At 38.9% G+C, this 16220-nt stretch overlaps 2 protein-coding genes across 4 annotated transcripts in view; both read right to left on the bottom strand.

Moving 5' to 3' along the window:
• Positions 1-854: 854 nt before the first annotated feature.
• On the bottom strand, positions 855-4825 carry LOC134659518 (dihydrolipoyllysine-residue succinyltransferase component of 2-oxoglutarate dehydrogenase complex, mitochondrial-like). Of its 3 annotated transcripts, none has more exons than XM_063515178.1 (3): positions 4787-4825; positions 3123-3258; positions 855-2574 (listed from the first exon to the last, which is right to left on the bottom strand). In XM_063515178.1, exons 2-3 carry the CDS (start codon positions 3234-3236, stop codon positions 1324-1326), a joined length of 1365 nt encoding a protein of 454 aa, XP_063371248.1. In that variant the 5' UTR covers positions 3237-3258; positions 4787-4825; the 3' UTR covers positions 855-1323. The 3 variants fall into 3 exon arrangements, with proteins under 3 accessions (XP_063371248.1, XP_063371250.1, XP_063371251.1); XM_063515180.1 differs by lacking the exon at positions 4787-4825 and adding an exon at positions 4592-4772; XM_063515181.1 differs by lacking the exon at positions 4787-4825 and adding an exon at positions 4600-4772.
• Positions 4826-14001: 9176 nt separating this feature from the next.
• LOC134659559 (uncharacterized) overlaps positions 14002-16220 on the bottom strand; it is a 41934-nt gene continuing 39715 nt past the window's right edge. The window contains exon 16 of the mRNA XM_063515226.1: positions 14002-14225. Coding sequence (XP_063371296.1) covers positions 14051-14225 — 175 coding nt within the window. The 3' untranslated portion in view covers positions 14002-14050. The remainder of the gene's footprint in view (positions 14226-16220) is intronic.

Genomic DNA, 16220 nt, shown 5'->3' with positions numbered 1-16220 from the left:
CCTCACCAACCAACTACGTTAAATTGTAAGCTGTAGTTAGAATACGACGCAGACAATGCGATGCGAATTTATTCATAGAAAATCAATTAGGTAATTAGGTACCTACATAACATATAATTTTGCTTACCTTGACATCATTTCACAATATGGGTCAACAGTAAAAAATTGTGTCACTACAAAAAACTACAACATTAAAAACTATTCGCAACAGTTTAATTTATCACGTAATTAAAATTAGTTTAAAATATTTTTTTGCGCTATTTCACCACGATTTTATGACAATCGTACATACAGCATAAAGAACACAGCTCGTTGTCATGGTAACGGATTTGACACAACAAAGCTTTATTGATACGACGGCGAAAAGAGGAACTAAAGTAGTACACAGAATCGACATGGGTTAGCATAGAGAGTGGTGCCACCGCTATCGACCGAGGTATCTTTGTACTACTACTACAAATTAATTTAAGTGGGTGGCGAAAAAAGGAACTAATTTTTTACATACATTTTACAAGTACGGTGGCGCCGTAGATACAAGTATAATATGTAAAATGTTATAACTTTTTTGAAATTAAACTTTTTGTTGAGTCCAAACCAAAAGTATTCTTCTTTAACTATTTTAGTCTATGACATGACATGACATGCAGACGTGGAGTGCCAAAACCACGCAACTTCAATTTTGTTAAAATTTCTAGTTCAAGCTTTAATTTTAATTTTACATATACAAATATATCGTCTCGTATATTTAATTTTTTTTTCAAGAGGCTTAGGAACTGGCATAGGAACCATACGATGCAAGAGGTATACGTGCTACAGATTAATATATGAGATAATAATATAAATAAAAGGCGAACTCACATAGGAGAAACGTACTGCTTCGTATATTATTACTTAAAACATGATAAATAATACAATCACATACGGTCGAGCGTACGTAAAATAAATATACACATGGTGCCAGTTTGAGTACTACTAATAAACATAATTTACATGATCTTCACAATTCTCTTATTGCCAGCATTGCCAACTGTTAGATGGTACACAGACTCAGCCTTGTCTTTTACTTAACCCGTTTATAACATGGATTTATCCATACAAAAATGGACCAACACATATAACATTCACAAACAATCATGATTTTTTTACTTGAGATAAATAATTAGATCAAAAAAATTTGAAGAATAAATTGAAATTACTAAATGACGACTTGGCAGTGTCAAATGACAAAAGTTAAATTAACTTGGCTGGCAAGTTAAGTTCCTTTGCCAAAAAAAGTACGGCTGAGTCTATGATGGTAACTCACAATCACAACTGGCCAGTACTTTACAAGCCAGCGATAATGCTGGTCGGGTCTTCCACTCCCTGCTTGATTTTCCTCAGGAACATAACCGCTTCGCGTCCATCGATTAGTCTGTGGTCGTATGTCAGCGCGATGTACATCATCGGTCTGATGACTACTTGTCCGTTCAGAGCGATGGGGCGTTCGAAGATTCCATGCATGCCCAAGATGGCTGACTGAGGCGGGTTGATTATCGGAGTGCCCATTAAAGAACCGAAGACTCCTCCGTTGCTGATGGTGAAAGTGCCACCGTCCATCTCTTCAACGGTCAGCTTTCCGTCTCTAGCTTTCTCCGCTAAACCTGCTACGGTCAACTCAATATCAGCATAAGTCATGTTCTGAACGTTTCTCAGCACAGGCACGACTAAACCTTTAGGAGTCGCCACAGCCACTGAAATGTCTACATAGTCGCGGTAGATAATCTCATTTCCTTCGATGACGGCGTTGACTACAGGCTGGTCCAACAGCGCGCTAGCTGCAGCTTTTACGAAAGGCGACATCAAGCCCAACTTGACGCCATGCTTCTTAGTGAAAGCGTCCAAATTCTTCTTCCTGAAAGCCATGATGTAAGACATGTCGAGTTCGTTGAAGGTCGTAAGCATGGCGTTCGTGTTCTGGGCTTCCTTGAGCCGCTGGGCGATACGCTGCCTCATCCTGTTCATCTTCACGCGCTGTTCCGTGCGTGTACCAGCAATCTCTTTACTGTAGTCAGCAGGGGGTACTTTGACGGAGGCGGTTTCGATCGCTTGCGCGTGACGAATAGCAGCAACTGGAATGGATGAAATAGGGGCAGCTGGAGGTGTGGCCGGTCTAGGGGGTGGTGGAGCGGCGGCCGCGGGCGGTGGTGGGGGTGCCGCAGCAGGCGTCGGCGGCGGCGGTGGAGCGGCAGCTTTAGGCGGCTCAGCCGCCGGCGTAGGCGCAGCTTTAGCCGGCGCCGCGTCCGTAATCTCAAGCTTGAACAGCTTCTGTCCCGCTTTAACAGTTTCACCATCTTTCACATACAGCTCCTTGATTATGCCATGGGCGGGCGCCATGACAGGTATAGCGGTCTTGTCTGTCTCGATTTCTAGCACGACCTCGTCGGCAGCGACGGCGTCACCGACTTTTTTATCGAGTTTGACATCGCCCTCAGACACGGAGTCGGGGAAGCTTGGCGTCATGACGTCCTGGGTCTCCCAGAGGGGGCTGGTGAAGTGAATGGAGGCCACTTGGTTATGGGACACCAGTGGGAGCGCCTGCAATTAAACGTGAGTTTACATTGAATATTAATTAGCTTCACGGTAGTCTTGACGACTTTCGAGAGGATTGGGTTGATATTGCTATAGAAAGAGATGCATGGAAGAGAATTGAATATATAATTAGTGATACAGCAGTTTCTGATTTTGTTTAAAACACTGTCACATCTGTTGATTTTTTAAAGTACATTGACGCGCTCTTATTCTCTTAACAATAAAGTCGCGTCAAGATCATTTTGAACACTTCGCCCGCTTAGCAACTATTGCTGCTGACTGTATATGATAAAAATATTTATGTTTACGCATACAAGCCTATTGATAAAAAATATCCCAGGAATCCTAGAATTTTGTCAGAACCTAATTCTATCATGATCAAAATGATGTAGGTAAATTTAAAATATATATCTATAGATAGCATTGTGAAGAAATACACAACTTTGACTCTATCATATAATGGGCTGACGTGGCATGTTAAAAACCACGAAACCTTGTCACTGTAGAAAGCTAGAAGGTATGATGGACAAGATTAAAGTTAAAATTGAGTTTACCTGCTTAGTAGCGACCATGGTGGTGCGGGGCAAGGCGAGGACCCTGGTGGAGCGGAGCCGCACCGGCTGCCGCCGGTACAGGCTCTGCAGGTGGCTCGAGCAGCGTCGGAGCATCCTGGACGTAAGTTACTTTATCCTAGAACAATGTATACTCAATTATAGATTGAGTGCTGCGATTTAGTTTAGACAAAATGTGCTTTTGTATGTGCATTCTCTTGTACAATCACCACACGGGATTGTTACGCCATTTGGGTTACCTACGCTATGAATGTCCAATTTAGCTAGAACCCTAAATGGCGTAACAATCACGGGGGTTGACTGTACAGTTTTTCTCAACCGATTCTGTTGAAATTTTGTGAGCAAGGTCTATAATTATAGAGGTGCTTATTCAAATTTACAGTGAGTAGAAATATTGTTTTTAGTCTATCTGTCAATTCAAAATACATATAAATTAACTTGAATAAGATTATTGTTGTTTGTTGTAAATGATTTTCTTTTATTAAGAAAAATGGGATTTCAGATAGTAATAATCTGTAACTGTGGAATATAGTCTTTAGCCTTAAGACATTAAGTTCGCCATTTGTAAAATTTTTATCATGCAATAAAGTTTAAATAAATAAATAAATAAATCTAGCTGTTTTACTGTTAGTATAGTTACACAATAGACAATCTATCATATATCAATAGTCTATTCATCACATGATTGTGACAAATCATTTTCATTTAGCAACATAGATGATGACATACCTAATATGTGAAGAAATGTAATAGGTTGAGTAATATGGGATTTATACTTGGTCAACCAGATCTTGACAGTAGAAAAAGACGGCAAATTTGAAAAATGTAGGCGCGAAGGGATATCATCCCATAAAAAATTTCAATTTCGCCTTTTTTTACTGACAAGATATGGTTGACCAGCTATAAATCATATCTTATTTTGTTTAAATATGTTAATCAATATTAAATCATAACAAATCTCATAATAACACTATAGCAACGGTATCTGATAATAGTGACAATGGCTGTTATCATTTATCATTCATTATTATTACTAGGTTCCTCATAGGCAAATTATAAATTTAAATTAATTCGCAAATAATTTGCAATTTAGTACTTACAGCACTTTGCAACATGTGTTCAAAAGAACAAAATCACGCCAATAGACAATTAAAAAGAAAGTATAACCTTTCGCGAATTTCTTAAAAAAAAAACAATTGCGAAATTGGATCAATGCCTGATGACATTTCTAGCAGTGACACGAGAAGTGAAAGTATGAGAAAAAATTATTGTTGAAAATCATGAAATAAGGCAATATAAAGCGGAATTTTCGCATTAATGTTGAAATTTTACAAGATTTCAGTGCACAAAATGCACGGCTAAAGCACATAGCATGCGATTTTATTTCAAGGTTAGTCAGCGAATACGTAAGTATTGGGTCAAGTATTATTGATAAAAACCACACCCCTTACCTCCTGACCAGGGTAAACAATTGTTATCAGTGCACAGTTTGGTTAAATTCACGGACAAAAATGTTACATAAGCCTCGATCTCATGACAAGGCGGCACTACCGTGTTAGATTATCGAGTCCATGTCGGTTTTGAAGCGTTATTTAAAGCATAGCTCGTGTGTTACGTGTGTAGGATGAACGGAACGGATACTTCACTTATATTCTGACGCTGCTTTAACGAAATTTTGGTCGTGCCAAGAGACCTACATTGATTTCGATTGATCCAGTTGCTCGGTTTGGTCGGCGCTGGCTTCCAGCTGTCAAAAATGTGATGAAGGCGCAGAGGCGTTTTTTTCATGGTTAAAAATAAACATGCATCACAACTTGGTCGAGAATGAGATTTCTATTTCATTCAAAATTGCGCCTAAAAATTAAGATACAATATAAATATTAAATATTTATAATACTCGTGATGGTAAATCCCAAAATTTTTATGATTTTCGTAAAACAATAATTATGGAAAACAGCGCCATCTCGTGCCTTGTGCAATATGTAAAGGATTCTGCAGAAAAGTGTACTATGTAGTGTAGCATAGCAACTTCACAAGTTTTTCATTAGATGGCGGTACAGTTGTAAAAATCCATGCAAGAATAACAACTGGAAAATGGTAGAGTGCTAAATGAATTCGAAGTTGTAAGTCCATTCCATTCCATTTATTTACTGTCCTCTGGTATATGTACAGTCGACGTCAAATATATGTTTACACTATTGCACCTTACTCCAATAACATATAGTAATCTATGCTTACTCCTTTGTAAATTGTAAAAATGTAAAAATCTCTGTCGCCGACTGTACCACGTTCTGAAAAATTGCATGGGCACGTTATGAATGAAATTAATTATTATAGTGGATATGCACTTTTGCAGCTAGGTGTACTGGTGTACATGCAACCGGTATATTAAAAACTGCTGCATAAAAAGAAAAAATAGATACTAAAGCGCAAATTAAGCCATGTAGGCATTTTAATCAGTGGCTCCACATCCAAAATTTGCCACTGAAATTTGAACCTAAACTTTAGGAAATAGAGTTGATTTTGCGTTGTTTGAAAATTGAACGAAACAAAGCAAAAGCGGGTCAGAGGAGCTACCGCGAAAACCGAATTTCGTAAATTGCGGGGATCCTTCTCTGTCACTCTAATTACGCCTTCATTGGAGTAAAAGAGAAAGATCCCCGCAATTTGCGAATTTCGGTTTTCGCGGTAGCCCCTATGTTTTGTACAAAAAATGACAGACAAGGCGTCTCCCGTTACTAAATGCTCTAAAGGGGCTCACTGATTAATCTTTTCCACGCCGTGTCAAACACAAAAGCTGTCACTCAGACGCCACATCATTGAAGTGTCAAAACTGAAGTTGAACTTGTATATGCACGTAGTTCTATGTTGCTCTGTGGTCTGTCACCGACGGTCTTTGGTGTTGAACCTACGGTGCGGATATATCGGTCATTGGCGTCCAAACAGCCCGCCGTACGATATCGGCCTGTCAGTTAGAACAAAAAGTTGACAGCTCCGAACAACTGACAGGCCGATATCGTCCGGCGGACTGGTATTCAGTGGGCCCCTTAAGTGTAAGGCCTGAGTGGACGCTCGAAGCGGAGGGTTCGACGGGGCGTGCAGCGTGGCTGTGGGCTCACGCGTGACGTGAGCAGCGTTCACTAAGGCCGCTCCTATACGTGCGCATTTGTTTAACATGCACGCCGCACTCCCCGCCCCGCTGCACGCCCAACTCGAGCGTCCACTCAGGCCTTACACTTAGGGTAACAGCGAAAAGTAAACAACAAATGTAGATAAACTATTTTATTGAATTATTTATTTCAAACGCACAATCAAACACGCACTCATACAACTTATACATATTACTTTGTACATCAACTGCCTTACGAGAATTTGTGCAAAATTAATTATTACAGCTATATTTGGTAAAATAATACTTATTATTTTTATATAAAACGTAAAATAAATATAAAGCTATGTGTCTACAAAATAAATCAACCAACACATAGAAATTACGCAAAGATAGGTTTTAACTATCCGGTGGCGAATGCACTAGTCCCAAAACGCACTATTAGTCAATACACTCTAATTTCGAAAGCCCCTCTTCTCATAAGAAACTAGGCCCAAAATACCATATTTCCAAAAAGGCTCATTCTCGATTTACACGAGAACCATTGAGAACTAGTCCCAAAATACACCTTTCCCAAAATACCCCAAATTGTGTTCACCTGTGCGTGGCGTAATACTTTATTCTCATAATGCGTAGGTCTCAAAACACTCTAGTTCCAAAATACCCTATTTTTTTGGAATGTCTCTTTGTGACTGCTTTCAGCCGTAATCATTACCCGTTTGATGCCTAAAATATTTTTTTCAAAAATAGGATTTACGTATTTAATTATTATTTTGAGCTATACAGGGTGTAATCGTTAAGTGTTGCTCGGCGATAGTTCCGTAAATATAGCAGATATCAGAAAATTTCAAATTGATATCGAAAGTGCATATAGTGAAAGTGAAGGGCAATATACACACGAGTGTTTTAATGCCTGTGTTGATAAAGCAGTGTATGGAACTATCATAATTAGGTGGGCGAGAAACTACCCTCATTTATGGCATTATTTAATTATTTAATGCCATAAATGAGGGTAGTTTCTCGCCCACCTAATTATGATAGTTCCATACACTGCTTTATCAACACAGGCATTAAAACACTCGTGTGTATATTGCCCTTCACTTTCACTATATGCACTTTCGATATCAATTTGAAATTTTCTGATATCTGCTATATTTACGGAACTATCGCCGAGCAACACTTAACGATTACACCCTGTATAGCTCAAAATAATAATTAAATAAATCCTATTTTTGAAAAAAAAATTTTAGGCATCAAACGGGTAATGATTACGGCTGAAAGCAGTCACAAAGAGACATTCCAAAAAAATAGGGTATTTTGGAACTAGAGTGTTTTGAGACCTACGCATTATGAGAATAAAGTATTACGCCACGCACAGGTGAACACAATTTGGGGTATTTTGGGAAAGGTGTATTTTGGGACTAGTTCTCAATGGTTCTCGTGTAAATCGAGAATGAGCCTTTTTGGAAATATGGTATTTTGGGCCTAGTTTCTTATGAGAAGAGGGGCTTTCGAAATTAGAGTGTATTGACTAATAGTGCGTTTTGGGACTAGTGCATTCGCCACCGGATAGAGTTTTAACATATCAGTTGTAAAAAAATATATACCTACATAAGTTGTAAGCAACCTACAAATATGTACGAATTTTGGCTCAACCATAGAGAAATAAATAGGTTACTCCATACCATAGAGAAAAAAATACATAGATTGCTCACTCCATACATCAGTTTTGGTACCAAAAAGACTATTAATTTCAGTGTCTACATCTAGCATCGAGTAGCGGAACTATCAGTACTGCTACTTGACAATAGATGTTGTTGAGCATTAGACTTTTGGGTCGGTGCTACATCTATTGTCAAGTAGCAGTACTGATAGTTCCGCTACTCGATGCTAGATGTAGACACTGAAATTAAGTATTTTTGGTACCAACACTGATGTATGGAGTGAGCACTCTTGTAATATTATATTTCTCTATGTCCATACATAGACAAAAACCCATACATATTATGTTAAGTTATAACCGAGTATTGTGTTATTTATTTATTTTTATGTTAAAAAGGCTAAAAAATATCACAACATTGGCAGTGGAATACAGGATATGGTGAAAAAGCTTACTCTACTTATTATAAAATCTATGTTATATATTAATTTGTGTAAGGCTATAATAATTAATAATATTGCTATTTAGTCCATTTGGTATTATGTACGTAAAATAAATAAATAATTAAAAGTAATTATTTATTATTAACCGAGTATCACTAGTTGTTCTAAAAGCATTGTGAGGTTTCTAATTTATCACTAAATGAAAATAATTACTAATGTAATTAAAATCATGGCGTCGTGGCCTTATTTTAACAAATTAATAGTATTTCCAATAATATTCCTTTCGAATACAATTAAATCGTATTATTTGTAATAAAGTTATTAATTAGTAAATATAATATCGTTTGCATAAAGGGGCCTACTGATTAACAGTCCGCCGGACGGTATAGTTTGTAGCTTTCTAATAGACCCCGAAGGCTAATCCTATTGTCTATTGTTAAGAAAAACCGCTCGTGCCACGTGCCACAACCACCTGCATAAAAAATCGGTACTTCGGTTACTGAGTGCCGGCGAGTCGAACGCTACAGAACCAGTCTAAAATGTGTCATCGAGATGCGTAACAAAGGCGCGTTATCGGAGAGCGCACCTACACTGGTTTTTTGAGCGTTGGACTAGCCCGCGCTCAGGTGCCGAATAGAATAATGAAGACCCTTTTTTGCAGGTAAGTAGCACGTGCGGTTTTACTGAACAATAGACAATAGGATAAGCCTTCGGGGTCGACTAGAAAGCGACAAACCATATCGGCCTGTGAGGTCAGTTAGAACAAAATTTTGACAGTTCCGAACAACTGACAGGCCGATTCCGTCCGGCGGACTGTTAATCAGTGGGCCCCTTTAAGGGATATTGACGCCATGAGAAAAACGGTTAAAATCAGTATATTTATTAATAATTATTTTTAATATGTGCATAAAAAGCGTAGGTGTCTTTTGTTATTTTGCCGAAATAATCGTCTATTAAAGAGAACTTTAATTTTCATTAGAAAATACAGTCAAAGAATTTAATTTCCGATACATTTCGTCACAGTGACAATCAATATGAAAGTCGATTACATCATTCTATTGTCATTAAATTATTTGGCTGTATAGTCAGCAGCAGAAGTTGCTAAGCGGGCGAGGTGTTCAAAATTACCTTGACACGCTCTTATTCTCTTAACAATAAAGTCGCGTCAAGATCATTTTGAACACCTCGCCCGCTTAGCAACTATTGCTGCTGACTGTACCTCAGTAAAAACATATTTAAGGTCATGTGACCTTATGTCAAAAATAATCAGTTACATATACAGTATACACGTCGGTTAATTAAATCTCGGCCACATCCTTGTCTTGTTTTTGTGTTTTCACCGCGCCCTGTGTGTCAACCTGCTAACAAAATATAGTCGGTCAAACCAATTTGTCAGTAAATAAGAACAAAAAAAACTATACTCATCCTTATTTTTTGGGTGCTAGTACTAGTGTAAGATAAAGATAGTATGATTCTCTGTCTATGTTTGAAATGAGACAGTCCTTTGACATACTATATGTTACGTTAGAGTTAGACCAAGAAAAGTCAAGAAAGTTGAAGTTGTTGTTTTAAACGTCAAAATTCTATCAAATTTTGACGTATAAATAACACTTGCACTGCGTGTGCTATCAAAATCGTTGCAGACTTTACTTGGTCTAACTCTATGAAACAAATAAAAAGTTATTAAATTAATTAATGGCTATTAATTACGTGAGGAGTTTTTGAGGAATTTTTGGCGTGAATATGATAAAATAAATAAATATTATAGGCCATTTTTACACAAATTGACTAAGCCACACGGTAAGCTCAAGAAAGCTTGCGTTGTGGGTACTCAGACAATGATATATGTAATATACAAATACTTAAATACATAGAAAACAACCATGACTCAGAAACAAATATCTGTGCTCATCACACAAATAAATGCCCTTACCGAGATTCGAACCCAGGACCGCGGTTTCACAGGCAGGGTCACTACCCACTAGGCCAGATCGGTCGGTCGGTCGGTGGTCGGTCGGATGATGAAACATTATTATCAGTGAAAGAATAAGGATCAAAGTGAAATGGCGTTCTAACAGTTTATTTTTTTAACTGTACCTATGTAAATTAGTATAGTTTCAGGATTTATTTTAATCTCTACCTCATCATCGCGTTGTCCCGGCATTTTGCCACGGCTCATGGGAGCCTGGGGTCCGCTTGGCAACTAATCCCAGTAATTGGCGTGGGCACTAAATTTCTACCTATGTTAAAATAAATAATTATCCTAGAGATAGTTATGTATATGACCATGTATTAACAGTATAAGTGTTTTTGCATACCTAGCTGTAAACTTATACTTGTGTTTGATTAAATAAAAAAGATGGCAGTAAATTTAATTTACTTTGACAATCCGCCTCTATTTCAAATCCTCTTTGGTATTATAGTAGAAATTGTGTCAGATTTGGGTATATTTTAGCCTAAACCTGTATTTTACTTTAAATAACCCCGACTTTTTCCCATTTTTACACTAATTTAGCCCCTAACCCCCTAAAAGACCTTACTCACCGTTGAGTGAGTTCGTGGCACGTTCAGCAGTGGGTTGGTGTTGGTTCACCTGCACAGTATAAAAAAGGCCCTTTAATGCGGACATCTTGTAAAAAGGCCCTTTAATACGGACATCTTGTAAAAAGGCCCTTTAATACGGACATCTTGTAAATCGACAAGAACCGTACATCTACCGTCCTAAAAATCCGTCCGTTATCCTGGCTTTTGCCACGGCTCGCCTGGGGCCGGCTTTGTAACTAATCCCGATAATTGGCGCAGGCACTAGTTTTTACGAAAGCGATTGCCATCTGACCTTCCAACCCAGAGGGTAAACTAGACCTTATTGGGATTTTTTTTTTATTGAAAATTTTACATAAAAATACAGCATTTTAGTACCTTAATCTAATGTTTCGCCAAACTGTGAGACAGTTTGTTGGCGGTGCGCTCTAGAGTAATCTTAAGCTAAATTAAAGTCAATTTTTTTATTCGGTAGACTGAAATGACAGTTAATAGTATGGACATGAAATGTCATTTCATACTATTAACTGTCATTTCAGTCTACCGAATAAAAAAATAGACTTTAGGTACACTAATTATTAATAGTAACAAGTTAGCATTAGGAACATAAATTTACTTATATGCAGGGGTCGGACAAAAAGTGCGGATGACGTCAAACCACTTATAGGATGATTTCAAATAGTATTTTTGATTTTCATAAACAATTATCACTTATCATTTATCAACCTCTTTATTAAACGATATCGCCACTTGAAATGAGTAAGTACATTTTTGACTGACACATTGTCAATCAGATGAACAATAAATTGACTTCGTTATTATTTAGCTATTGTATCTTCACGATTATATTTAGCTAAAATTTAGCTATAAAAGTATAATAACATCAAATTATCTTTTTTTATTTTTACTAATCTTACCTACTGTTCCCACTTTTGACTATTAAACCTATTTATCTGAGTATCCTACAGACTTGTTCTAAGTGTTCTAACTAATTTCAAATAATTATACCTTATGGTAACAAGTTTCGTGAAATTTATTTTATTCACTACATCACCCTACCACCTGTATTATTAATTCCATGGATTTATTTACGATTATTTTGTTACTTCATTAATACTACTTTGTTACTACATGTCACACGGAAGTTTAAATACAAACTCAAACATCATCCTGTGTGCAAGATTACGTCATTTTTACGTCATCCGCACTTTTTGTCCGACCCCTGCTTATATGTCTGTATCTTAAATCTATTTTGCGGGACAGCATCACACTCAACTAACCAGGCGTAGATCTTATATCGTAGAGATAAGGTCCACGCACGGCCAGCCAACCACATTAAATTGTATTAAGCTTTGTTAATGAATTACTTTATAAATATTATGTATTCCAATTACACTTTACAGTCTAGCCTAGTAGGATTTCAATTGAATCAGTTAAGAGAGATAACCTAACATAGTATTTGTTTAGTACATGACATTTCATGACATGAACATAACAGGGAGAATTCTTATAATATTAAAGCGGCACAAACGCTTTGTTAAAAATCGAAAACAAGTAAGAAAGTAGGTAGCTAGGTTAAGTTTTCATATTTGTGTAGAAAAATCTGTTTAAATTTCGACTTTAATCTACTTATGTTTAATTTAGGTGTTTCAAGTAAAAGAGGGTACTCGTTATAAATTTTGGGAATCAAGTATTCTTTTGTTCTTCGGCCATAAAAGTTTTTTGCTGACGGTTGCGTCAATCTTATTTTCTTAGCAGAACTAGTGTCACGCTTACTTATTCTTGTTATTTTACAATCATCAATGTAGTAACTATGTAATACATTTAAATATTCTCCGTCCTATTAGTCCGGTTTCCTCACGATGTTTTGCAAAAAATTCAGATTTTGCTGGCGGACTGGGTAAAATTTAAATAAAGCTTCAAAACTCTAAAACATTTAATAGTTTTTATTCTTTCTGGATTCAGGATGTCCACTTTAAAGGCATTTTTCATACTGTGATCTGCGATTGAAGTTGACTCAACAATGAAAGAGGAAAATGGTCAATGTACACAGTAGCTGATCAGTTCATGAACTGGGCGCGTAGCCAACGTGCCAATCGATAACGTTCCGTAGCGTATCGTAGTCATCTTTCTCTATCACTCTTCCACACTAGTGCGACAGTGACAGTTGCGTTTCGTTCGCTACGGAGCGTTAACGATTGCAAGTTGGCTACGCACCCTGGCCAGTTTTGAAAAGCCAGGCCTGTGTGTGTGTGTGTGTGTGTGTGTGTGTGTGTGTGTGTGTGTGTGTGTGTGTGGACACTAGTAGTCAGCAAGGGTTACCTGTGTTTCCCTCTCTCTCTCCCGCTCGCCGGCGAGCGTGTTGGCGAGATAAGGCGCGCGGAGCACGCATCGCCAGTACAGCTTCTCGACTGGCCGGTGTGTGTGTGTGTGTGGACACTAGTAGTCAGCAAGGGATACCTGTGGTTCTCTCTCTCTCTCCCGCTCGCCGGCGAGCGTGTTGGCGAGATAAGGCGCGCGGAGCACGCATCGCCAGTACAGCTTCTCGACTGGCCAGTGTGTGTGTGTGTGCGTGTGGACACTAGTAGTCAGCAAGTGTTACCTGTGGTTCTCTCTCTCTCTCCCGCTCGCCGGCGAGCGTATTGGCGAGATAAGGCGCGCGGAGCACGCATCGCCAGTACAGCTTCGCGACTGGCCAGTGTGTGTGTGTGTGTGTGTGTGTGTGTGTGTGTGTGTGTGTGTGTGTGTGTGGGTGGGTGTGTGTGTGTGTGTGTGTGTGTGTGTGTGTGTGTGTGTGTGTGTGGACACTAGTAGTCAGCAAGGGTTACCTGTGGTTCTCTCTCTCTCTCCCTCTCGCCGGCGAGCGTATTAGCGAGATAAGGCGCGCGGAGCACGCATCGCCAGTACAGCTTCTCGACTGGCCAGTGTGTGTGAGTGTGTGTGTGTGTGTGTGTGTGTGTGTGTGTGTGTGTGGACACTAGTAGTCAGCAAGGGTTACCTGTGGTTCTCTCTCTCTCTCCCTCTCGCCGGCGAGCGTATTAGCAAGATAAGGCGCGCGGAGCACGCATCGCCAGTACAGCTTCTCGACTGGCCAGTGTGTGTGTGTGTGTGTGTGTGTGTGTGTGTGTGTGTGTGTGTGTGTGTGTGTGTGTGGACACTAGTAGTCAGCAAGGGTTACCTGTGGTTCTCTCTCTCTCTCCCTCTCGCCGGCGAGCGTATTAGCAAGATAAGGCGCGCGGAGCACGCATCGCCAGTACAGCTTCTCGACTGGCCGGTTGACGCTCCAGCCCGCCAGGCGTACGCCGAGCGTACGCCAGTAGCGGACTTCGCATCTGAAAAAAATATATGGTTGTCTGTGAAGTCGGTTTACGGGTAATAATTAAGCGTGATAACGTCATAAGAAAACGTTGATGATAAATTGCATACTTTTATACGTTACCATGGAGATCTGTCCACATCGTTACCTGGGCGTTTTTTAGGGTTCCGTAGCCAAATGGCAAAAAACGGAACCCTTATAGATTCGTCATGTCTGTCTGTCTGTCCGTCTGTCCGTCTGTCCGTCCGTATGTCACAGCCACTTTTCTCCGAAACTATAAGAACTATACTGTTGAAACTTGGTAAGTAGATGTATTCTGTGAACCGCATTAAGATTTTCACACAAAAATAGAAAAAAAACAATGGTTCCGTAGCCAAATGGCAAAAAACGGAACCCTTATAGATTCGTCATGTCTGTCTGTCTGTCCGTCTGTCCGTCTGTCCGTCCGTATGTCACAGCCACTTTTCTCCGAAACTATAAGAACTATACTGTTGAAACTTGGTAAGTAGATGTATTCTGTGAACCGCATTAAGATTTTCACACAAAAATAGAAAAAAAACAATAAATTTTTGGGGTTCCCCATACTTCGAACTGAAACTCAAAAATTTTTTTTTCATCAAACCCATACGTGTGGGGTATCTATGGATAGGTCTTCAAAAATGATATTGAGGTTTCTAATATCATTTTTTTCTAAACTGAATAGTTTGCGCGAGAGACACTTCCAAAGTGGTAAAATGTGTGTCCCCCCCCCTGTAACTTCTAAAATAAGAGAATGATAAAACTAAAAAAAATATATGATGTACATTACCATGTAAACTTCCACCGAAAATTGGTTTGAACGAGATCTAGTAAGTAGTTTTTTTTTTATACGTCATAAATCGCCTAAATACGGAACCCTTCATGGGCGAGTCCGACTCGCACTTGGCCGCTTTTTTTTTTGTTGTCCCAAACACTTTTTTTTCAAATTTGGGTTTTTTTATGTTCGTTCTACTCAGAATCACGAGCTCTTTCTATCCTAATAGGAGAAAAAAAGCGTCCTAAGGTTTTTATTTCCATTCCGTCACCATTTTTCATAGACTTTGTATGGTGGTCGCGTAATGGAAAGATCGAAGAATGTATGGAAATTTTGGGACACTTTTTTTCTCCTATTAGGATAGAAAGAGCTCGTGATTCTGAGTAGAGATAACATAAAAAATCCCAAGTTTGAAAAAAAAAAAGTGTTTGGGACAACAAAAAAAATCTGGCCAAGTGCGAGTCGGACTCGCGCACGGAGGGTTCCGCACCATCAACAAAAAATAGAGCAAAACAAGCAAAAAAACGGTCACCCATCCAAGTACTGACCCCGCCCGACGTTGCTTAACTTCGGTCAAAAATCACGTTTGTTGTATGGGAGCCCCACTTAAATGTTTATTTTATTCTGTTTTTAGTATTTGTTGTTATAGCGGCAACAGAAATACATCATCTGTGAAAATTTCAACTGTCTAGCTATCACGGTTCGTGAGATACAGCCTGGTGACAGACGGACGGACGGACGGACGGACGTACGGACGGACGGACGGACAGCGGAGTCTTAGTAATAGGGTCCCGTTTTTACCCTTTGGGTACGGAACCCTAAAAAACGCCCACCTACCATGGAGATCTGTCCACAACGTTATCATGGAGATCTGTCCACAATGTGACACTTTTCCGTGCATGCTACCGGTGTTCATCGATTTATAAGACGTTATCACGTCAAAAAGGAAATTTAGAAAATGGCTTTTCAAGTGTAAGCTATAGAAATAGGCTGATTTTAGATGATAAAAAAATAAAAATAAAAAAATAGCCCAACCCGAATACAGAACCTCCTCCTTCTATGAAATTGAAGTCGGTTAAAAAGAATTAAACCCTAACGCAATGAAACTGATTTTGATAAAATAAAACGTGTCTAAGAAGCGTAAGAACTATCGCCAGAAAACCTACTTTCAAATAAAAAAAACGCATATAGCATCCAAATCACCTGTTCAAGAGCTAC

The sequence above is a fragment of the Cydia amplana genome, chromosome 25 (genome assembly GCF_948474715.1).
Source record: "Cydia amplana chromosome 25, ilCydAmpl1.1, whole genome shotgun sequence".
Classification (NCBI taxonomy): domain Eukaryota; kingdom Metazoa; phylum Arthropoda; class Insecta; order Lepidoptera; family Tortricidae; genus Cydia; species Cydia amplana.
This window is presented reverse-complemented; position numbering and strand designations above follow the sequence as displayed.